The sequence below is a fragment of the Muscardinus avellanarius genome (genome assembly GCF_963383645.1).
Source record: "Muscardinus avellanarius genome assembly, chromosome: 16".
In the NCBI taxonomy this organism is placed as follows: domain Eukaryota; kingdom Metazoa; phylum Chordata; class Mammalia; order Rodentia; family Gliridae; genus Muscardinus; species Muscardinus avellanarius.
Window position 1 is genome coordinate 18,156,158 of NC_137802.1, and position 24,770 is coordinate 18,180,927.

A 24,770-nucleotide genomic window follows, 5' to 3' on the forward strand; every position below is an offset into this window, starting at 1 on the left:
CCTCTTGTTTCAGCACTGAACTGCCTTTCAGCTGTTTACTGTGATGAACTACAGCACTGCACGTATTTCTGCATGCAGAGGGCTTTCCTATTTACCTTGGGTTGTTACCTTGGAATCAGTAAGTACCACGGGATTAGAAAAGGATGTGACCCCCCCTCGCGCTGCTTCTCCAAGGGTGGTGCTTTTTGTCCCTGTCATCGGTGAGCTAGGTGAATGGTCTCAGCCAGACCTCCTCGGTGTTGGATGGCCCTCAGTGAGCATTCCCATGCCGAGGACCTGAACCCCTGGGAGGGAAGCACTTTCCCTCCAGTGTCAGGTCCTAGCACTCTGACCGAAGTCTGTGGTCCTTCTAGATGCTCTGTGCCATGCTAATTTTGACTGAACTCTGCAAGGTGCTGTGGTGTACCTTCTTGCTAGGGTATCAAAGTTTTCTGGTTTGCCAAGGACTGAGAAGCTTCCTAGGACGTGGGACTTTCAATGTTGAGACCAGGAAGGTAGGTCCTAGGCCATTTAAGATGATTTGGTCACTCTTTTTTTTTTTTTTTGGTAGTACTGAGGATTGAACTCAGAGGCATTCTACCTTTGAGCTACACCCCCAGCCCTTTTTGTTTTGACACAGGGTCTCACTAACTTGCCGAGGGTCTTGCTAAATCACTGAAGCTGGCCTTGAACCTGTGATCTTTCTGTCTCAGTTTCCCAAGTACTGGGATTTATAGGCACGTACCACCATGCCTGGCTCTGTAGTTTGTAAATTATTCTTCTTACACATATTATTTGCTAATATTTGGTTTGATACTGTTTTATTTTATTTTTGGTGCTAGGCATTAAACTCAGGGGCATTCTACCTTGGAACTACACCCCCAGCTCATTTAATAAAAAGTTTTTTTTTTTTGCGGGTCTGGGGATGGAACCCAGGGGCATTCTGCCTCTGAGCTACACCCCTGCCCTAATTTTTATTCTTTATTTTGAAACAGGGTCTCACTAAGTTGCAGAGGGCCTCACTAAGTAGTTGAGGCTGTCCGCAAACCTGCAATCCTCCTGTCTCAGTCTCCAACTACTGGGATTACAAGTGTGTGCCACCACACTCGGCTCACATTAATCTTTTCTTTACTCCTTCCTTCCCTCCTTCCCTCCTTCCTTAGTTTTTTTTTTTTATTACTTATTTTGAAACAGAGTCTCACTGAGTTGCAGAGGGCCTCACTAAGTCGTGAAGTGAACCACGATCCTCCAGTCTCAGCCTCCTGAATGCTGGGATTACAAGCGTGCGCTACCAAGCCCGGCTCTGGGTGCTATCTTCTATTAGGAAGCCCCTGTTCCGTGGTTCCAGGTCTCCCATGGAATTCAGTGACACTGCGTCTTCCCCCTGCCTGGGGGGGGGGGTAGTAAGGCTTCCCATTGTTGATACACGTTGGGTATTAAATAGTCCTCGTTACTTCTCTTAGCCGTACTGTCATATCCTGTCCTTAAAATTCCAACTGAAAGCCGGGCATGGTGGCACACGCTTGTAATCCCAGCGCTTGGGGGGCTGAGACAGGAGGATCACACAGGTTCGAAGCCAGCCTCAGCTACTAAGTGAGGTTCTCAGCAATTTAGTGAGACCCTGTTTCCAAATAAAGTATAAAACAGGTCTGGGAGTATAGCCCGGAGGTAGAAAAGCCCCTGTGTTCCACCCCCAGTACCACACACACACAAAATAATCCAACTGAGCATATCACCTGTTTCCTGTTGGGATCCTGAATGATACTATCTATCACTTAGTAAGCACTGGTTTATATTTTTTTGGGGAGATCACTTTCTATTTAGGCCTTGAACGGGAAGCAGACACGATATGGTATAAACTCAGGCATCTGCTGCATGTGGACCTGGTGCTTGGGCGCTTGTGGATACAGCGGAGTAAGGCTTTGGGCTTGAGTCCTGCCACTGATCCCCAGCCAAGTCACTTAATCTCTCTAGTCTCAGTTTCCTCATCTGTAAATAGGAATAATAGCAACATCTCAGGTAGCTCAGGCAAAGTAATTATAAAGCCGAGAGACAGGTGCTTCAAAAGAGACATGTCTAGCTGGGCGTGGTGGCGCACGCTTGTAATCCCCGCGCTGGGGAGGTGGAGGCAGGAGGATCTCACAGGTTCGAAGCCAGCCTCAGCTACTTAGTGAGGCTCTCAGCAACTTAGTGAGATCCTGTTTCCAAATAAAGTATAAAATAGGGCTGGGGGTACCCCCAGTACCACACACACACACACACAAAGAGACTTGTCCAGACAAGAGTGGGATGAGGAAGAATTTGTGTCCGCCTCCCTAACTCTCTCTACCTTGCTAAGGAAGCCACAAGCTGCTTACCCTTCGTGCACCATCCTATACTCTCTTCCAGGTCCACAATTGCCACCCCTCCTATCCTTCGCCTTACCTTGCAGGGCCACAAAGTGAGGGAGGTACACTGCGGCCACGGCTCCTTGCTCTGCCTTGATGTCAAACAGAGGCCCTGCCACCATCCAGCTGTCCTGTGGGGTAGCTCTGCTCAGAAACTGGTCCCAGGCGCAGAATTCAATTTCAATGCTCACTGCCCTTCTCACCACAAAGCCAAGACCCGTGTTGGGCCAGTGGTAGGAGCCGGCCGTGGGGAAGTGAACTCTGGGAAAAAGAGAGGCAGACACTAAGTTATACAAACTCACCCAGCACCTGCTGGATGCAGACGTGGTGCCGTGGGGGCTTGTGGACACCGCAGAGGAGCTACAACCCCAGACCTAAGACCCAGAAGGCTTTGGGCTTGAATCCCGCCTCTGCTCTCTGAGGCTGCGTCCCCGAGAAAGTAACTTAACCCCCCTAATTATCAGTCTCCTTATCTGTATTTTATTTTATTTATTTGTTTATTTTTGCACTACTAGGGATTAAACCCTGGGGCTCTCTACCTCTGAGCTCCATCCCCAACCCTATATATATTTTTTTCTTTTTTTTTTTTTTTGTGGTACTAGGGGTGGAACCTAGAGGCTTTCTACCTCCGGGCTATACTCCCAGACCTTTTTTTTAATTTTATTTGGAAACAGGGTCTCGCTAAGTTGCTGAAAGCCTCACTAAGTAGCTGAGGCTGGCTTCGAACCCGTGCGATCCTCCTGTCTCAGCCTCCCAAGCGCGGGGATTATAAGCGTGCGCCACCATGCCTGGCTTATATTTTTTAATTCGTTATTTTGAAACAGACTCTCACTAAATTGTAGAGGGCCTCACTAAATAGCTGAGGCTGGCCACGAACCTGCCATCCTCCTGTCTCAGCTTCCCAAGTACTGGGATTGCAAGCTTGTGCTACCATATTCAGCTCTCCTTATCTATAAATAGGGAAAATAGTAACATCCATCTCACAGGGTGTGAGTGATCTAATGCAAGCCAACAGTTTAATACATGCCTGGGAGCACTTAGATCTTCCTGTCTTGAAGATCATGATTATGATTATAGACATTTATTACTTATGACTGTAAACCCTTGGAGAGCAGGGCTATCATATTCATCCATATTCATCTCAGGGTGCCCACCTACCAGTAGGGCAATTACCACATAGTAGATATTAATATAATAGAACCACAAATTAAAAGAGAGTTGAATGAAGTTGGAGAGACAAAGTCAAATGTAAGAACTGGATCTTGTTTGGATCCTGGTTAGAACAAATCACCAGCAAGAATACATTTTAGATAACAGAAAATTTGAATACAGATAGGTTATTACTATTATCACCTTTGGTGTACTGGGGATTGAGCCCAGGGACATTTTACCTCTAGGCTACACCCTTGTCTTTTTTATTTTTTATTTTGAAACAGGATCTTGCTAAGTTGCTGAGGCTGGCCTTGAACCTTCACACCCTGTCTCAGCCTTGAAAGTACTAGGAATACAGATTTGTGCCATATTGTTTGGCTTATATGGGGTATTAGATAAGACAAAAGATTTAATGTCAAAGATTTTGTTAGGTATGATAATGGCATGGTGGTTACAGAAGAAAAGGTGTTTAATTTGGGAAATGCAAAATGAGATATATAAGAATAAAATAGTCCAATGTCTTAGATTTATTTTTATTTTTTTATTTTTATTTTTGGTGGTACTGGGGGTGGAAACCAGGGGCTTCCTACCTCCGGGGTATACTCCTAGACCTATTTTATATTTTATTTGGAAACAGGGTCTCACTAAGTTGCTGAGAGCCTCACTAAGTAGCTGAGGCTGGCTTCGAACCTGTGTGATCCTCCTGTCTCAGCCTCCCAAGCGCGGGGATTACAAGGGTGCACCACCACTCCGGGCTAATGTCTTAGATTTAGAAAACTGTACAATAATAGTATTGTGGCACATGTAATCCAGGTAGTTGGAAGGCTGAGACAGGAGAATCACAGGTGTGAGGCCAGCCTCAGCAACTAAGTGAGACTTTTAGAAACCTAGACTTTTTCAAAATAGAATATTGAAAAAGGGCTGGGGGTATAGCTCAGAGGTAGAATGACTCTGTGCTTAATACCCAGTACCAAAACAACAACAATAACAATGAAAGAGGAGAAAAAAATAATTGAAATGCATTTGACAAAACAGTTGCTGAAACTGGGTAAAATGCCATAGAATTTCCTTGAACTATTTTCGTGTATGATTGAAAGTTTTCATAATAAAACATCTTTTTTCTGTAAAAAAAAAAAAAAGCATACACCCAATACCTTAGCCCTGTCCCTGTTTGCTGGCCTCACTCAGAGAGGGACCTGGTGAGGAGTGGTGGGCAGGCAGAGACCCCTCACTCACCGGCACAGGCTCCTCTCTCTGTCCACCATCTCTGTAGTCACGGGCCCTGTGGGGCCCCAGAAGTCATCTTCTGTTCCCAGAGGCTCCATGTGTAGGTCCCCCAGAGAGGCAGGAGCCCGATGGAAGAGTTCCAACTGTGCTACTTGGGGAGAGCTTCCCTCTGGAAAAGGCAGGGCGGTGGTCAGCTCTAAGTCCTGCTGGGTTTACCTGGCTCCCTACTGCTGGTCATGGCCGGGCCATGCATCTGCAGCTCCTGTCCCTGCTCCTGGGGCTGCATGCTAACTGAGGACCCCCACCCCACAACCCCTTGTCCCAGCCTCTGCCCACTTCCCTTCCCCATCGGTTCAGAAGTGTCTACCTTCCAGCATGCACTGGGGTTTGGGGGAGGTAAATGGGGAGGAGATTCTCCAGACGCAGAAGCCCAGAGTGGGAGAGTCTGACTCATGCTAGAGACATCAGAGAGGGGCAGCAGCATCACCCAAGGCTGGAAGGAGGGAGGTGAAAATTTCTCCTGGTTCTAGGAGCAGAGTATCTTTCATACAGCAGGGCCCTTCCAGGTGGGAGCTTGCCCTGTCCCCCACCAGAGGCAGGGAGATGGAGGTCCTTTAATCTTCTGTAGCTTCTCCTCCCTCCCCCCAGCCCCATCAGTACTCCCAGCTCAGTCTTCAAATACCTGATTGAGCCCTCTGCCGCTTGAGCGAGGATGAGCTATTACCCATCTCTCCTCCATCCGGGCCCTCAGTAGGGATCGTCACACGTGGCTTCCTACACACAGAGATGTTCATTCTCTCTCAGATCCAGAGGAAGTTAGGTTTGTCAACATGACATCCCCACTTTAATTTCAACCCATCAGAACTTGGACTCAGTCTTGTGCTTCTGTGGCCCCCATTCACCCATGCATCCATGCCAGAAATAAGGCATCCTCAGACGGTGCTCTTGAACAGTGGTGAGTGGTGGGAGCTTTAAGAGGCAGTGCACTGATGCATAGGTCACCGTCATTATCACAGGACTGCATTCTTGTAGCAAGAGTAGGTTTGTTATAAAAGTGAGTTTGGGCTGGGCATGGTGGCACTGCTTGTAATCCCAGTACTTGGGAGGCTGAAACAGGAGGATCACAGGTTCAGGTTCATGGTTAGCCTCAGCAACTTAGGTCCTCTGAAACTTAGTGAGACTTTGTTTCAAACTTAAAAAAAAAAAGTGCTGGTATAGCTCAGAGGTAGAATCCCCCAGGGTCTCATCCCCAGCATATAAATAAATAAATAAATAAATAAATAAATACATAAAATAAGCTGGGCATGGTGGTGCATGTTTGTAATACCAGTACTTGAGATTGTGGGTTCATGGCCAGCCTCGGCTACTTAGTAAGGCCCTCTGCAACTTAATGAGACCCTGTTTCAAAATAAAAATAAAAATAAAAATAGGACTAGAGGTATAATTCGAAGGTAGAATGCTCCAGTACCACAATATATATGTTAAAATGAAAATGAGTTTGACACTCTAAGCTACACTTTCAGCCCTACTTATTTCAAAACAGGGTCTCAGTAAGTTGTTGAGCGTCTTGCTAATTTGCTGAGTCTGATCTTGAACTTGTGATTCTCTCCACTCAACCTCTCTCAAGTACTGGCATTACAGACGTGTACCACTGCACTTGTGAGTTTGACCCCCTCTTGGTCTCTGGCCCTTTTGCTTTTTGCCATGGAATGATGCAAACAAGAAGGGCCTCTCCAGATACAAGACCCTCAGCCTCGGACTTCTTGGCCTGCAGAATGATAAGAAATATTCTGTTTTTTAAAAATAAATTATTCAGTCTCAGGTATTTTGTTATAGTAGCCCAGAACAAAGACACTGACCTACCTCGACAGTTCATTACCTAGAAAAAGCCTCCCAAATAGCTCTCCTTTCTCTTCTCCCTTCTATTTCCATAGCCTCCTACTTTTCTTCTTCTTTTTTGATTGGAGATTTAACCCAGTTCTTTCTACTACTGAGCTGCATTCTCAGCCCCTACTTTTTGTTGGTATGGAGAATGAACCAGGGGAATTCTACCTCCAGCCCTTTTTATTTTAAAACAGGGTCTCACTAAGTTGTTGAGGGTCTTGCCAGGTTGATGAGTCTGGCCTTGAACCAGCTATTCTCCTGTCTCAGCCTCCCAAGTACTGGGATTACAGGTCTGTGTGCTGTGCCTGGCTCCCTGTCTCTGGCTTTAGAGACAGAGTCAGTAAATTGAGGCTAAACTTCAAAATTGTGATTCTCCTGCCTCAGCCTCCAAAGTAGCTGAGAAGACAGGTGTGTACAACCGTGCCAGGCAACAGGAAGTACTTAAGATGGCTTGAAGGGCCTTGCTGTGGCCCTAGCCTTCCCTCCAAACCCACCTGTGCCACCCTGCTGGCTGACCTCTAGACCAAACTCAATGTGCTTCAAACCCAGTGTGCATCAAAATCACCTGGAAGGCTTGTTAAGACAGATTCCATTGGAGGAATCTGGCCCCATCCCAGAGATTCTGATTCAGCAGGTTGTAGTGGGGCCTGAGAATCTGTATTTCGATGGCACTCCTGGGCGATGATGCTGGGCTCTTGGTCCATGGGCCACACACAGCTTAGCGCCGCTCCATACACATGGCTTCGCTCTTTCTTTCTTTCTTTCTTTCTTTCTTTCTTTCTTTCTTTCTTTCTTTCTTTCTTTCTTTCCTTCTTTTCTTTTCTCTTCTTTTCTTTTCTTTTTCCTTTTTTTTTTCTTTTTTCTTTTGGTGGTACTGGGGTTCCTGGAAGCCCTTCTAGCTTCAGGCTACACTCCCAGACCTATTTTATTTTTGGAAACAGGGTCTCTTAAGCCAGCGCGGCTGACTTCGAACCTGCACAATCCTCCTGTCTCTGCCTCCCAAGGGCGGGGATTACAAGCGTGTGCCACCACGCCCGGCTCCACCTGGCTTCTTTCTATTTCTGAAAGAAGCTGATCTCTCTCAGCCTTAGAGCCCTGCTCAGTAGCTGACCTGTCCCATCTTTTAGCTCACCTTGGTCCATGGGACAAGGTCAACCAGGCCGGGTAGTCAGTGCACTCACAGGACCCCAGGGCCTCCTAGACCTGTAGGAGAGCCTGTGCCTGGCCCCTGCAGAGGGTGTGCCTGGAGCCTGGGCTATGTCTGTTTCGTTCACTAAGTCCTCGGACAGTGGGTCTGTGGGGAATGTTTGTTCAATGAATGGATGACATCTTCTAAGCCTAGGAGTCCTTTTGTTTCCATTTATGGCAAGGCACAGGGCAGCCCGGAATTCGAGGACAGAGGCATTTATTTCAGGGTTGTGTGGAGATGTGTCCAACTGGGAGAAGATGGGGGTTGCAGTTCATTTCCCAGGGGTGAAAGATGGACTCTCCTGCCCGGGGCTCTCCCTCCAGCCCAGTGTATGCACTGCAGGGGTGGAGGTGGGGATGGTGGGTGGTAGCCTTCCCTGGGGTCTCTCTGTGTCTCGGTCTTTGTCTCCCCCTTGTGGTCACTGCCCGGGTGCTCCACGCTTCCCTTCCCGGCCCCTATGGCTCGCTTGCTCACGTTTTCATCTTATTTGTCAATGGAGGATTTAACCAGGCAGGTGATATAATCCTATTTTCACTAAACAACCAAAAAACCTACATCACTCTGGTTGCTGTGGTTCTTATTGGCTCTGACTCTACCACCACCCAAGAAGCTTTTTTTAGGGGCTACCGGGAACATTCTACCTTCGAGCTACACCCCAGCCCTTTCTGTTTATTTTTGTAATATTGGGGTGTTCTACCTCCGGGCTATATCCACAGCACCATTTCATTCTTTACTGTGAAAGAGGGCATCACTAAGCTGCCAAGGAGCTCTGTAAATTGCTGAGGCTGGCCTTGAACCGGAGACCCTCCCATCTCAGCCTCTCAAGTACTGGGATAATAGGTGTGTGCCATCATGCCCAATTTTTTTTTTTTTTAAAGTGGTGCTAGAATGGAGTCTAGAATTGCTTCACTACTGAGCTACGTCCCAGCCCTTTTTAAAATATGCTGTTTTGCCGGGCGTGGTGGCGCATGCTTGTAATCCCAGCATTCAGTAGGCTGAGACAGGAGGATCGCAGTTCACAGACAGCCTCAGCTACTTAGTGAGGCCCTCTGCAACTCAGTGGAACCTGTTTCAAAATAAAGAATAAAAAATAGGACAGGGGGTGTAGCTCGGAGGTTGAATACCCCTGAGTTTCATCGCCAGACCCGCAAAAAAATAAAAAAAATAAAAAAAAAATAAATAAAAAAATAAAAAAATTGTTGTTTTGAGACAGGGTCTTGCTAAGTTGCCCAGGCTGCCCTCAAACTTTCTATTCTTTTGCCTCAACTACCCTAGTTGCTGGGATTACAGATATGTGCCATTGTGCCTAGCCCCAAGACTCTTCCTACATCTTTCATCTCTATACCAGCCCCAAGGACTCAGCCCTGGGCCTGCATTGGCCAGAAGTGTTGTGGGTTCACCCCTTACCATCTGCTGGAGATGCGCAGTGGAGGCCTCTCCTCCTCCAGGGCCCTCAGCTCCTCCTTGACCTGGTCGCTCAGAGGGATGTGGTCCAGCCTGCAAACACAAGGGGATGGTTCTCCTGGAATCCCCACATGATCCCATGGTCCTCAGGATATGGATCCTGGAATCTGCCACTTGCTGAAGGAATCTGTCACAGTTAGGCTCCTTGGGAACTGGGCTCTGGGATGGAGAGGGGCTGCGGGGTTTGTTAGGGAGTGGTCTTGGGCCAACCCCAGCAGGAAAGGAGAGAGGGAGCGGGACTGGGTGGAGGGGAGGCTGGCTGGGGGGGCGCAGTCTCAGCGGGGCCTCTGGCAGTTCATGGGGGCTTCTGAACTGTGAGGACCCTTCAGAACATTTTGGAGCTGGGATAAGGGGCTGGACTTGTATACCCTGAATGGGTCATCACTGGATGCAGGCCATCCCAGGATGGCGCCATAACCTTGGGTGAATTGGCTGCCATTGGCAGAGGACCCCTAGTAGCTGGCTAGCAACTCCATTCTCAGTGGTGCGAGGGTTGGGTGGACGGGTGGATTACATGTTTTTTCCTGAAGGGACTCTATGCAGAACTTCTCAGTGTCCATTACAGGACAGCCATTCAAAGTGACCCCCTAACTAGCTGTGGTGGCGCACGCCTGTAATCCCAGCACTTGAGAGGTGGAGGCAGGAAGATTGTAGGTTGGAGGCCAGCCTCAGCAATTAGCACAGCGAGACCCTGTTTAAAAAAAATAAAAAGACTGGCCAGGTGTGGTGGCGCACGCTTGTAATCCCCGCGCTTGGGAGGCGGAGACAGGAGGATCGCGCAGGTTCGAAACCAGCCTCGCTGGCTTAAGAGACCCTGTTTCCAAATAAAAATATAAAATAGGTCTGGGAGTATAGCCCAGAGGTAGGAGGGTTTCCAGGAATCCCAGTGACACACACACACACACACACACACACACACACACACACTAATAAATAATAATAATAAAAATAAATACATAAAATAAAAAGACTGGGAGTACAGCTTTCAGGGAGAATGCCCCTGAGTTCAATCCTCAGATTGAACAACAACAACAGCATGCAAAGTGACTACTTGGTTTCTGCTGGACTTGGGGCGGTGAGGGAACTGCTTTCTCTGGGCTTCTGTGTGTCCTCAGTCCATTACCTGGGATCCATCCTCCTGGCCTGGAGGCAGGTGCAGGGCAGAGTGGAAAGAGCCTTCACTTCTAAAGGGTCGTGTCCTGCAGTCACCATACTGCTGCCAGAGCTGTTCTCCCTTGGGGGAGGAGAGTGGGCCCTTGAAGTTGAAGCTGGTCCCTGTTTAAGCCTTGGGCTCCAGGAGGGAAGGAGGCAGGACCCTTGTCAGGAGTTCAAGCTCAGGGAGCAAGCTCCTCCGAGGCTGCCAAGGTTTGACAAGTAACTGTTGAGCTGGGGTCTGAATCCACGCCTGCCACAGGCCAGCTCCAAAGTGGATCCTCTGCAAGCGGAGATGGCGATGGCTGCGAGAGCTCGGTAGGCAGCCCAGCCGAGCCTGGCGGGGCCCCTGGCTGTCTATGGGGGACTGGAATGTAGACGCTTCATTCCCGTGATGCTCCCCAACTGCGCCTTTAGGTTGGGAGTCAAAGCAGACCTGGCTGAAGTAAAAAACCTGAGGGTGTAGAATTCCTGGGCCCTTTGCGTGAGCCAGAAATAGAGGCTTCTGAACTTGGGGGTCTGGAGCTCTGTAGTGTGTGTGTGTGTGTGTGTGTGTGTGTGTGTGTGTGTGTGTGTGTGTGTAACATGGGGATTGTATTTAGGAGCAATCTGAACTACACCCCCTAGCCCTATTTTATTTTTCATTTGGAAACAGGGTCTCAGTGAAGTTGCTGAGGGCCTTGTTAAGCTGCTGAGTCTGGCCTTGAACCTGTGGTCCTCTTGTTTCAGCCTCTCAGTCCTGGGGTTACAGGTGTGCACCATCACGCGTGGCTTGGAGCTCTGTAGTTCTCAGAGGGCATGGCAGGGCCTTGGCTATGAGTCTCAGGGAAGTGTTCAGCTAGCAACAGTCCGAAGGCTTGTTTTCAGGGAGCTTCAAGAAAGAGGAAGCGGCCAGTGGTGTACTTGGGAGGTGAAAAAGAAGAAGTGGCCTAGAGACAGGCATGGAGCTCCGGGGCTGCAGGCTGGGGTCTTCCTGGCTTGCATGGCTCTACGGGGCTGGACTCACTTATTTCAGCTGCCTGGAGTCTGGACCTCCAGTGCCTGAGCCCTTCTGTGCCAGAGCCTTCCCCATCCTGGGCGTTTGCCTGGACTGCTCTTCTTGATTTGGCCCAGTCAACTCTTACTTTTTCTTCAGGCCTCAGAGAAGCCCTCCCTCTCGGGCTCTTCAGTCCCATCCCCTCCCCCAGAACCATACTCTCTTAATACTCTGTTCTTGGGCTGTGTAGCACTCAGCAGAGCTCATCAATATACATTTTTGCATCGACAGTGTGATCAGTGTTCAGCTCTTTCCTACTGGAGTGTACGCTCCGGGAGGCAGGGCCTGCATCTGTGTGCTCACTGTTATATTTCTAGCACCTGGGAGGCATGCCATGGGTCCGCGCCCAGGTAAGTAAATAATGAATGAGACACTGCCCTGGAGTGAGGAGGACCCGGGAGTCCCTTACAATGTCTTTTGGTACTGAGATTGAACCCAGGGGCACTCTACCTTTGAGCTATACCCTCAGTTCTATTTTTTTTTTTTTCCGGTACTGGGGATGGAACCCAGGGGCATTCTACCTCCGAGCTCTACTTTTTTATTCTTTATTTTGAAACAGGGTCTCATTGAGTTGCAAAGGACCTCACTAAGTAGCTGAGGCTGTGTACGAACCGTGATCCTCCTGTCTCAGCCTCCCAAATGCTGGGATTACAAGTGTGTGCCATCGTGCCTGGCTTATTATTTATTTTTGAACAAGGGTCTTGCTAAATTGCCAAGTCTGGCCTTGAATCTGCGATCCTCCTTTCTCAGCCTCCTGGCTACTGGGATTACAGGTATGTGCCTGGCTGCACCGCCCTCGTTTCTGCATACATTTTATTTCACAGTAATCCAGAGGTGAGCATGGCATTTTCATTACAAGGTGTAAGGGCACAGCTGTGAGGAAGCCCAGGGTGATGATGCGTCGATTCTTCCCTTTCCATTCCCCATCCCTTCCCCCTTCACAACCCTGACTAGAGGGGACCCGCAGGGCCTTACCACAGGAGTGCGAGTTGGCAGGCGGGATGCCGGAGCCCCTCACAGAGAAGCTGCACACCGTGGTCGTCCAGGTCATTCTGCCGCAGGTCTAGCTCCACGAGGCTGGGGCTGGAGCTGAGCACAGAGGCCAGGTCCTGGCAGCAGCTGGATGTGAGGCCACAGCCGACCAACCTGTAGGAGAGGTGCACACAGGTCATTGTCCCAAGGACTCACTCCTCTGGGGTCCGCTGGCCCTTTCCAGCAGCCATAGAAGATAAAGACTTTCCTGGTTTGTAGTAACTTGGGAGATTTTAAGTTTGTTCTCACAGCCAAGCAGCCCCTAAGGAAACAGGCAACCTCCCTTTCTTGCTCCTGTGTGATTTACACGAACCCTGACCACACACTATCTAGACCTTGTATGAGTAATTTACCCAATGTCCCATTCGTGTGCCTGGGCTTAACAGTTAACCACGCTGTCCCTGCCAAATGCTCAGAGTTGCTGGGCATAGGATGCTCTGGTGGGTTTCAGAATTTTGGGCATTTGCAGTCCCAGAGAAAAATTAGTGAGCTCCTAATAGAAAAACCAGAGTTGAGGGGAGTATGGCAGGTTCTGCCGGAAGTGGGGCCCATCCCGGGCTCCTGACTCATATCAGAGTCTGGAGTATGTGAGTCCAAGGCCAGGGCTGCGTTTTATATCCTGTATGTGGTGCTGAGCAGATCAGTGCTACGCCCTCCAGCCTGCCTTCACTTATCTGGGTGGTAACTCCATGCCTCTGTCGCTGAGCTGCAGGCCCAGTGTAACTGGAATTGGCCTGCTGCTGCCGGGCCTGGAGAAGCGCCCACACTCTGTGACATCCAGGACAGCCTGGGTCTTCACTGTTCATGGGCCAAGAATCATAGGCAGAGGACGGGAGGATAAGTAGGGGTGGAGAGCAAGGCTGGTTTCTTCTGTTGTTCCAGGTCAAGTCCCCGCTGCCCTCCTTTGCACCACACCTTCCTGCCCAATTTTGCAGTGGGCGGCTGGCAACAGTGATGCCTGGGAAGAGGCAGACACTAGGGTGTATGAGAACAAAGTATATTGTGGCCTATCCAATCTCGGTAAGCAATGTAGTAACTCTTGATTAGTACAAACTCTTCAGGGGGCAAAATTGGCAAAGCATGGTGTTTACCCATCAATTCTTAGATTTTAGGCTACAGGTAATACAGAGTATCAGCATGCATGGAGGAGGATATTAACCATAGCTCTGTTTGTGATGGCAAAGACCAGGTATAACCCAGATGTCCATAACAGAGGAGTGATTGAAAAATGAATGGTGAGCCGGGCATGGTGGCGCAAGCTTGTAATCCCAGCATTTGGGAGGCTGAGACAGGAGGATTGTGGTTTGAGGACAGCCTAAGCTACTTAGTGAGGCTCTCTGCAACTTAGTGAGACCCTGTTTCAAAATAAAGAATAGCCAGGTATAGTGGCACATGCTTGTAATCCCAGCGCTTGGGAGGCTGAGCAGGAGGATCACACAGGTTCGAAGCCAGTCTCGGCTGCTTAGTGAGGCTCTCAGCAACTTAGTGAGACTGTTTCCAAATAAAGTATAAAATAGATCTGGGAGTATAGTCTGGAGGTAGAAAAGCCCTTGGGTTCCACCCTCAGTACCACTGGGAAAAAAAAGAATAAAGCCCTTGGGTTCCACCCTCAGTACCACTGGGATTGTACCTTGGAGTTAGAATGCCCCTGGGTTCCATCTCCAGTACTAAAAAAAAAAAAAAAAAAAAAAAAAAAAAAAAAAAAAAAAAAAAAGCATTACTTGGAGGAGGGATGATATGGAACCATCTCTAAGATCTATATATTCTTTTTTTTTTGGGTGCTAGGGATTGAACCCAGGAGCATTCTATCTTTCAGCTACACCCCAGCCCCCTTTTTATTTTTGAAACAGGGTCCTAAATTGCTGAGGCTGGCCTCCAGCCCATGAAACTTCGTCTCCCAAGTCCTGGGATTTCCTGGCTTTCAAAATCTACTTAAAATGATAAAGCAAGGTGAAGGTCAACATTTGCAGTATGTTATCATTTATTCAAGAAAAGGACTGGCCATGTGCAATATGCTGTGCGTACACAGGATCTCTCTGGAGAAACGCTGCTTGGGGATCCTCTGCTCCTGGGGCTCAGCCCAGCCTCTGCCACCATTGGCTTCCACAGCTGGATCTACTCACCTCCAAGCAGAGCTCTCAGGCCCCCCTCATCTGGGGACCAGGCTGGTAGCATGTCACTTGGTGCTTAAAGACTCTTGGCTGAGGGTGGCACTGGGCAATGGAAGAACAGGCTCTGACATCAGACCTGGCTGCACAGCCCGTGGCCACTGCTTCCTTGGACTCAACTTTGTCATTAGGATGCGGTGCGGATTAAGTATTACAGGTATGCCAGAGATCCCAGTCTCTCTTCCCGTCCTCTGGACGACTGAGGGGGAGACAGGCTCTATGAGCGGAAGGTTTGGCCTCAAGGGAGGAAGTGCAGACAGGTGGGACCAGAGATGGAAACAGCATCTCGCAGGGCTGAGGCCAGAGCTGAAAGAGACCCTGGTGGTGGCTCTGAGCAAGTGCATGATCTTGCGTTTTGGGGAGGGGTCTAGAGAGAAGAGGGAGAGGGAAGGGGCATGGCTTTGTCTTCCAGATGAGTAGAGGACTGAGTGAAGTGGATGCCAGTGAGTTGAGCTGAGTGACTGGTTCCCAAGCTGAGCAGGAAGATCTGATACTAGGTGGACTACGGCTGGGGAGGAGGGGAGAGGAAGAGCAAGCACCATCTGGAGCATGGCACCCATGAATCGTCACAGCTCTGCGCAGTCGGTGCTGCTACCACCCTCCCCCGTGGTAGAGATCGTGAAAATGGCCACAAAAAATTTCCCCTGTTCCTACCTTGTGCCTGTGCCCCTGGGCAGTGCCCTCTCCCTTCAAAGAGCTAGACTCCACTTTACTCCCCTTAGACCCTGCCATTGGCCATCGGGGGGTCCAGTTTGAGCAAGGGGACAAAAGCAAAAAACTCTGACAAGGGCTTGAGAAGCGCTAGCACGCCGGGTGGGCTGCTCCCATTGCACGTGGAGTCCTGAGGCCACCTCACTCCATCCAGCCTCCTCCTGAGTCTCCACCATGCATGGAGTTTCTGCAAGCCCCTCTTCACCCCAGAAGTGGGTTCCCTCTTCTCTCTGCTCCTTCTCTCTCAGTCTGCCACATGATCAGCTGAGCCTTCCACCTCCCCAGTGCCCGTCCCTGCAAGGCAGTTTCAACCAAAGACCAGCACTTACTTCAGTCGCTGTAGCTTGCAGTGCTGCCGCTTCAGCCCCTGGCAAAGGCGCTGGACTCCTGCATCGGTGAACAAGTTGAAGTTCAGCTCCAGCTGGGTCAGGGTCTGGCTGCTGCACAGGCCAAGGGCGAGGTCCTCACAGCTCTCAGCGGTGACGCTGCAGCTGGCCAGCCTGCGGGACACACACACACCATGGCCTTGAGTTTATTACCTTTCAGTTAAGCAACCGCGGAGTGCCTACCATGGGCCCCACGTGTGGGTAGGTGGAGTGTGTTGACCCTCTCTCTCCCCCAGGTCCCAAGGAATGCAAAGACCACATGTCTGTGGGGATACACACAGGAGCAAATAACAGTCGTTTGGTTTTTCTCAAAATGTTCCACTGTTTCTCCATATTATTCAGAGGTTCCCATCCGGCGACCTGAATCCTGGTCATATCTGATCCGTCTCTCATCATTTTTAGCTCCATCATCAAGGATCTCCTTCTTGCTGTGTGTGTGTGTGTGTGTGTGTGTGTGTGTGTGTGTGTGTGTGGTGTTCTGGGTTTGAACCCAGGGGCATTCTACCTCTGAGCTATACTCCCCGCTTATTTTATTTTTAGTTTGCAACAAGGTCTAGGTGGGTGTGGTGGCACACGCTTGTACTCCCAGCACTTGGGAGGCTTAGACAGGAGGATTGCAGGTTCGTGGCCAGCCTCAGGTACTTAGTGGGGCCTTCCTCAACTTCGTGAGACCTTGTTTCAAAATAAAGAATAAGCTGGGCGTGGTGGTGGCACACGTTTGCAATCCCAGCATTCGGGAGGCTGAGACAGGAGGCTTGCAGTTTATGAACAGCCTCAGCTACTTAGTGAGGCCCTTTGCAACTCAGTGAGACTCTGTTTCAAAACAAAAAATAAAAAATAGGGCTGAGGGTATAGCTTGGAGGTAGAATGTCCCTGGGTTCAATCCCCAGTACTGCAAACAAACAAACAAACAAACAAACAAACAAACAAACAAACAAACATCCCAGCATTCGGGAGGCGAAGACAGGAGGATCACAGTTCGTGGATAGCCTCAGCTACTTAGGCCCTTTACAACTCAGTGAGACCCTGTTTTAAAAAAATAAAAAGACTAAAAAATAGGACTGGGGGTATAGCTTGAAGGTACAGTGCCCCTGGGTTCCATCCCCAGTACTGCCACAAAAAAGCCCAAACAACAACAACGACAACAATGACGACAACAACATCAACACAACACAAAAAAACAGGTCTCACTAAGTTGCTGAGGCTATCCTTGAACCTGTGCTCCTCCTATTTCAGCTTCCTGAGTAGGGGATTACAGACATGTGCCACTGTATCTAGTTTATCTTAGTATTCTTTTTTTTTTTTTTTTTTTTTTTTTTTTGGTGGTACTGGGGGTGGAACCCAAGGACTTTCTACCTCCGGGCTATACTCCCAAACCTATTTTTATATTTTTATTTGGAAACAGGGTCTCACTAAGTTGCTGAGAGCCTCACTAAGTAGCTGAGGCTGGCTTCGAACCTGCGCGATGCTCCTGTCTCAGCCTCCCAAGCGTGGGGATTACAAGCGTGTGCCACCACGCCCGGCTTACCCTAGTACTCTTAATGGCAATTTTATTTTGATTTTAAAGCAAGGACATTGTAATCTCATTTTGTACTGGGTCCTGATAATAATGCAGTTAGTCCTGAGAGGAAGAGCTGTTTTTCTTTAGTTAGGGAGGAGAGTCTAGTTTACAGCACGCTGAGTTTGCGTCTGGAGCTGCAGATGGATGGAGGAGGCCTGTCTGGACTCTGCAGGAGGGCTGTGGCATTCGAGTGTGGGAGGGTTGTTCATGAAAAGGCTGGAGGCTGAAGGTGAGGCCCGGTTATGCTTTTCCTAGCTGGAGGTCAAAGACTGTCCCCCCAAAGTCTCTGTCCCTCCTTATTCTCTCAAGACCTGTCTCCCCCACTTGATTATTACTATTGTTATTATTTTTGGCTTCTTCCTGGACTTCTTTCTATTTATTATTTATTTATTTATTTTTATTTTATTTTTTTGCAGGTCTGGAGATGGAACTCAGGGGCATTTGACCTCTGAGCTATACCTCCTGCCCTGTTTTATTTTTATTTTTATTTATTTATTTATTTTGAATTTTTATCCGATTTTTTTTTCCTACCCCATTTCCTCCCCATCTCTCCTTCCCTCGCTTGGCATAGTGGTTGACTTCAATATGTTTGAGTACATTGTGTATTCTTTCTGGACTTCTTTATCCAGCTGGGAATCCAAGTCAGCTCTATCAGAGACATGGGGCATTTTATCACTCTGTATCAAAGACAGGGGCGCAAGCACAGGTGGGGCATTTGGAGTGCCCTCAGCCTTTCGCTATCCCCGCCCCCCAAGCTCTGTCTTTCTTCTCTGCTCCCAGTCTTGAGATTTGGGGTGTGTACCAAGGAATTCAGGGATCTAGGTGCCAGATGTCCCTCCAGATGTGCTCTGTGCTTGCCGCCTGCCACACCTCACAGTGGCTGACTGCTCCCCAGATGCCCTTCCCGACGACAGGTTCACCTACGTGGCTCAGCTGCTCTGTTGTTGACATGCCTCCTGCCCAGGACTGATCTCAGCACAAACAAATGTGTCCCTTTTTGTGGCTTTATTCATCCCAAAGGGCTTATCATTACAAGACAGGCCTGGGTGGATTTTCCTTCCTCAAGTCGCAGCCTCTCCCTGGCCCCACTGAGGACATCTGGCCTTGGAGGAGTGGGCTGGCTAAGGGCTCTGGAGTCAGACAGACTCGCAATCAGGTCTCGTTTCTGTCAGTTACTAGTAGAACTCTATGGGCAGGTTCCCTTATCTTCAGGTTTCATTTACTAACCTATAGCCTGGCTTCTCCAAGCCTGTTGTGCAAAGTGGTTTCAAAGGCCAGAGGAAACAGCACATGCCAGGCGCTTAGGGCAGTGTCTGGCAAAGGGTAGTGCTTAAAGGACCCTGCGGTTGTGGGACCCCAACTCCTCAGCAGCCATTTTTTTTTTTTTTTTTTGCTTTTGTTTTGGTACTAGGCATCTAACCCAGCAGCCTTCTACCTCTGGGCTATACTCCCAGCCCTTTTTAGTTTGAAATAGGCTCTTGCTAATTTTCTGAGGGTGTAGGTCACTAAGGCTGGTCTTGAGCCTTCGACCCTCCTGTCTCAGCCTCACAAGTACTGGGATCACGGGCGCGCACCACCGTGCCGGCTAGTTGCCGTGTTTTCTCAGTGCTTCGCTGTCCTTTGTGCCAGAGGAGGCCCTGGCTCTCTCTTCAGCTGTCCTTGACTCCGCATCTTCCTGCCGCTCTCCTGACCTAGCCTTTTCACTCTTTGAGATCCCCACCCTCTCTTCCTGTGACTCTTCCTCTGCTTACCTAATACTCTCCATTTCACATGCACACTGAGAAAACCCCCAGAATTCATGATTCCAGCCTATTCAATGTATACCGAGAGAATTAAAAAATGACATAAGCCAGACGTAGAGGAACAGCTAGTAAAGTGAAGTCCATAGACAGAGAGAGGCATGGGGTCCCCAGGGGCTGGCGGGGAGGAAATGCCATACCCCCTGCCTGGAGCTGCTTCCTCAAGGAAGTCTTCTCTTCTGGAGCCCTTACATGAGCTCATTGTTACATGTTTATTATAGTTTCTTGATGAACATTAGTCTCCCACTAACTGTGAGAAAGGAATCTTGTCTTTGCTACAGGAGTCCTGGCATCTGTCACAGTGCATGGTCAGAGCAGATCGAAGAACATTTGATGACCGCAAAGACCCGTCCCGCCTCCTAGACTCGGCTCCTGCCTTTGATCTCCCGCCCACCCATGCTTCAGAGGAGCACCCAGGCCAGACTCACCTCAAGGTGTCCAGCTGGCAATGAGGGTGTGACAGCGTGTTACAAAGACTCTGCACTGCGGAACGACTCAGTGGGTTCCCGCTGAGGTCCAGCTCCTTCAGGCTTTGGGTGTCATCAAGAATGGAGAAGAGAACCTGCCAGCTGGCATCTGTGGCTGGGGCCCACCTGAACCTGAGGGAGAGAGAGGATCAGGAGCAGTGTGACCTGTGGGTGTTGAGTCTGAGATCCACAGCCCCGCACAACGGAGTAAGGCTCTGTACCCCGAGATGGGACCCCAACAGGCAGTTCCTTCCCCAGGAATGACCCATTCTTCCACCTGTTCCTACCACCTGGACAAGGTGCCCTTCCTCTGTGTAGTTCTCATTCTATAACCCTTACCAATAGCACACTCATCCAATAGCTAGCGCACTCATGCTCTTTTTTTGTGTGTGGTACTATAGATTGAACCCAGGTGCATTCTACCTCTGAGCTATATCCTCAGCCAATTTTATTTTTTGCTTGGAAACAGATTCTCGCTAGGTTATTGAGAACCTCACCAAGTTGCTGTGGCTGGTCTTGAACTTGCGGCTGGCTTTAGACTCCTGTATCTGCCTCCCAAGTACTGGAATTACAGGTGTACATTACGCCCCACTCTGATGTGCTCATTTTGTGTATCTATGCCTGCCTCTGTCTGGGAGTTCCTCGACGGCAGGGCAGACAGTTGGCGTGTCTCTTTATCTGCTGTGCCCAGCACAAAGCCTGATGCAGTGTATCACAGAGCCTGGTGATTTGGATAGCCCTCTTCACATCAGTGCAGGCATCCCTATCTTCCTGTGGTGGGGAATTCCAGAGTCCCAGTGGCCAGAAAGGAAAGGAGGAGGTGAGAGATGGGAACAGACCCCAGGAGAGGTGGTTTGAGGATGGGTTTGTGATGGGATGTTGGATACAATCATGTTTACTGCTGTCCACATTGGTTCTCACGGGCCTCTATCCCTTTCCAAGGATAGCAAGACCACAAAGATGGTGCTCAGGAGAGAGGTGGCGAACGGGAGTGTCCTAGAAGAGAATATTTGCAGCCGAATGGGAGACAATGGTGGGCTTTGTCTAAAAGGGTTAGAGTAGACTCTGCAGTGTAGGATTTTCCCCAGCGCTATTTTATTTTGAAACAGGGTCTCATTAAGTTGCGGAGGGCCTCACTAAGTAGCTGTGGCTGGGCTCAAACCTGTGATCCTCCTGTCTCTGCCTCCCAAGTGCTGGGATTACACGTGTGTGCCACCACACTTGGCTTGACTTCTCCGTTTTTCACACACAGCTTTAGTGATTCATGTGCTTCTGGGGTTTCAACTACTTAAGCTTCAGTCCAAGTTTCAGAGTGATGTTTCAATTTTCCTGCCAGATATCTCTACCTAGGACAGTACCGGGCAGAGATTAGTGCTTAAAGGATGCTGGTTTTGTGGGATCCCAAATCCTCAGCTGCCCTGGTTTTTTAAAATTTTGGTACTGGGAATTGAACCCAGGGGCATTCTACTTCTGAGCTACACTCCCAGTCTTTTTTATTTTTTATTTTAAAACAGGGTTTTATTAAGTTGCAGAGGGTCTCCCTAAGTTGCTGAGTCTGGCCTCGAACCTGCAATCCTGTCTTAGCCTCCCAAGTACTGGGATTGCAGGTGTGCACCACCATGCCCAGTTTATATATCTTTATTTTTCTACAACAAAATGGGGTTTATTGTGACAAAAAGGTTTATAATAGAAGCCTTAAATATAAGACTTAAGTAAATAAAACATTTCTCCTGAGAATCCCTCCTTTTTTGTTCAACACATATGATCATCCCTGTCCTTGGGCTACCGTGGTACCTTTCCCATCCCTCTACTGCAAGTAGTCATACTCTGTTGAAATAATTGAATAGATGTCTCTCTTCTTTCCTAGTTCCTTAGGTCAGGGATTGTGTTTTTTATTTTAATATTTTGGTACTAGGGATTGAACCCAGGGGTTCCAAGCCACACCCCAACCCCATTTTATTTTTTATTTGGAAACAGTGTCTCACTAAGTTGTTGAGGCTGGTCTCAAACCTACAACCCTCTTGTCTCAGCCTCCCAAGCACTGGAATTGCAGGTGTGTGCCACTACTCCCGGCTGTGTTTTTTGATTTGAGCTTTGTGGGACTTGGCATACAATCAGTACTAAATGAATATTTATGGAATGAATCATCTGGAGGGAGAGATAGACTCATACTGATATTGAATGAGCAATATGGCATCAGAGGCTGGACCTGCAGGGGAAGTTCACATGTGTCTGGGATTGGAAAGAGGTTAGCAAAAGCTCCTTTCTTATGCTCAGAGGGTGGGTATCAGATTGAGTGCCCAGGGCAATAGTGACCTCATTGACACAAACATGGAAGTCAGATTTGCAGAAAAAAGAGGGCTCTCTCTGTCAGACACAGGCATTCTCTGTGACAGGGGAAGATGGCAGGGCCAATGTCATTGTCGCGAGGTATGTGTATATGCCTGGAGCAACCGACCAAGTAATATCTCAGAAAGAGGGCACATCGAGAGAGGAGCAGAGGCAGGCGGGCTGCATCAACTTGGCATGGGAAGAGGCAATGGGAAGGTCAGCATGAAGGTGGGGATGTGCCAGCAGAGGTGGGTGGATGTCACGAGGAAGGAGGAGGGGGGCCAGCACAGGCGGGGCCTGCCTGTGGCCAAAGCGTGCAGAGGATCATGGGCGGATAGAGAATGGAGGTTGGATTGGGCAATTAGAAGTCACTGGTGACCTCCCTCCACCCATTAGCTTCTGGAACCAGGCTGCATGTGAGTGTGTCTCCGGGACCCACAGAGGAGCTCTAGAGAGGTGCTGGTTAGAATACTCACAGAGCTACCCTGGGGGGCTTCCATGCCTGTCCTTCCTGGCTGTCCCCATTCAGTTGAAGCCTCTTCACATGGCTGCAGAATTTAATGCAGAAAGTGAACACCAGAAGCTCCACATCCGTCCGGACACACATCCTTGGCTCTTGGAAACAGGCCATTGCCTGCGTCAGGAGCTGCTTGTCCTGAGTCTCATACAAACAATGGAGAAACTCCAGGGAGTAGGGCTGCTGGGGCGGGGCTTTTGCCTCCACGCACCGCAGCAGCTCCCACTTCCTCTCCGGAGGCAGGTGGCAGGCAAAGATTTTCTCCATTTCTCTAGTCCCCTGGTCACTTATAAGGCCAAACAGGAAGCGTGTGATGGGGGCCCCAAACAGGTCATGCCTTCCGTACCCTCCCAGCAACGTCTCCACATCTGCGAGGCTGCCCGGAGGATCACTTCTGTCCAACTTGGTCTTCAAAGCCCAGTCCAACGCGGCAAAGAACTCCTGGAAACACAGGTGGATGAAGCTGTAGCTGAGGTTGCTGGGGTGTTTTTGGAGAACATCTTTCTTCAAGAAAGTTGCAATGACGGACACGTTTAGTCTGTGCTTCCTGAAGTCACCCACAGTGAACAGGGTTTTTCCTTGTCTGATGCCCTCAGCAGCCACAGAGCAGAGGGCCCTAAGCTGTGTTCCCAGGTGCTGAGCCGGGAGGTCCTGGAAAAGGAAGCGCACACAGAGGGCTGTGGTGGTTTGACAGGTCGGTGGGAGTTCTTCCCCCCAGTTCCTCTGGCCCTTCAGGAAAGTGCAGACCAGCCAGGACACCAAGGGGACGAGGCACAAGGTCAAGAGCGCTGGGTTTGCTTCCAGCATACGCAAGGCTCTAATTGCTTTGCTCTCATCTGCAAAATATTTGTGGAAATATTCCTTCCTGCCAGACTCAGAGAAGCCAAGGACTTCCACCCAGCGTGGCTGCTGCAGAGAAGGAATGAGCTTTTGCAGAGCTGTGGTCCGAGTTGTGATCAGCCAGGAGGCCTCTGGGAGTGTGGTTTTCCCCAGCAAACCGCCCAGCAATGCGGGCACTGGCTGCGGTTGGCTCCAGTGCAGACAGAGCTCGGGACTCTGATCCTCCAAGACCCATGTTGGCTCATCCACCCCATCCAGGATGAAGAGCAGCTGCTCTGGCCGAGACAGGATCTCCCCAATGGGAGCTGCAGGGCTGGCCAGGTCTTTTGAGATGAGCTCTGCCAGACTCAACATGTTGCGCTGGGCCAGCTCTCTGCAGCTGAAGTAGAAGACATGCTGGAAGCACTCCCTGTACAGCTGGCCTTCCTCCCAGGCTCCCCTCACCTGCCTGGCCAGCGCGGACTTCCCAATTCCAGCAGCCCCCTGCAGTATGACTATCTGAGGTTCTTCCTTGGTACCTGGGCCAAATAAATCACTGATCTCAATCAAATGCCCTTGCTCCTCCTGTACATCACAATGCCAGCTTCCGCTGGCTGGCGGCTCCTGGCCTCTGGGGTGAGGTTTCTGTAGAAGTAGCAGCTGTGTGAATTTTTGGTACAAATCCTCATTTTTCCATGACTCTGCGGGGCAGGGCTTCTCTCTTGTCTGGCTCAAGTATTTTTCTCCAATTCCTAAGTAAGGGAGGGAAAGACGGGACACAAAAGCACAGAATGAATCATTCATTAATTCACTCACTCATTCATTTGACAACTAAATGTATTTAGAAAACTACTCCAAGCCAGACACCACACCGGCTGCAGACAGTGGTGTCTTTGGATTACTGCAATGGAAGGAACATGGGTTTTGAAGGAGAAGATTCTAGATCAAGTCTGGACAATCATATTCCCAGTGCGACTTTCTTCATTCTTCAACTATTTATTAAGGGCTTGCTGTGTGCCAGGTGCCATTCAAGGGGCCGAGAATAAAGGGCAACGTCGCACCTCAGTTGCTGCTGTTCGGATGTGGCTTGTCCTCACCAGAGCGCATGTTGAAGCCTGGTTTCTGGTGTAGCCGTGTAGGAGGCATTCTGCGCCCTGGGGGTGGACCCCTCATGACTGATTCAGGCTCTTCTTGTGAGAGCGGGTCAGCTATCATGGGAACTGGGCTCTTTTCCTTCTTCTGCAGGCACCTGCTTGCCCTTCTGCCTTTCCCCCCGCTGTGCCTGGAGCAGCACAAGGTCTCACTGAAGCTGAGGAGATGTGGCCATCTGATCTGAACGTTCAGCCTCCAGAATTGGGAACTAAACAATGCTCTTTATAGATTTCTTGGTCTCAGTTTTCTGTTACTATAACAGAAAATTCTATAACAGAAAATACTATAATAGAATAACTGTTATAGTAACAGAAAACTGAGACCGTTGCTCACCAGGGTAACCTGCTCTCAAGCGAA

General features: G+C 49.4%; 1 protein-coding gene across 1 annotated transcript in view; it reads right to left on the reverse strand.

Moving 5' to 3' along the window:
* The window catches only part of NLRP1 (NLR family pyrin domain containing 1), a gene marked incomplete at both ends in the record, with an annotated part of 46,279 nt that overhangs the window by 7,925 nt on the left and 13,584 nt on the right, over window positions 1-24,770 (reverse strand). Inside the window, 8 exons of the mRNA XM_080713964.1 lie at window positions 2,404-2,627; window positions 4,755-4,914; window positions 5,428-5,519; window positions 9,226-9,315; window positions 12,446-12,616; window positions 15,711-15,881; window positions 19,556-19,726; window positions 22,402-24,013. Of these exons, the coding sequence (XP_080570090.1) occupies window positions 2,404-2,627; window positions 4,755-4,914; window positions 5,428-5,519; window positions 9,226-9,315; window positions 12,446-12,616; window positions 15,711-15,881; window positions 19,556-19,726; window positions 22,402-24,013 (2,691 nt within the window). The remainder of the gene's footprint in view (window positions 1-2,403; window positions 2,628-4,754; window positions 4,915-5,427; window positions 5,520-9,225; window positions 9,316-12,445; window positions 12,617-15,710; window positions 15,882-19,555; window positions 19,727-22,401; window positions 24,014-24,770) is intronic.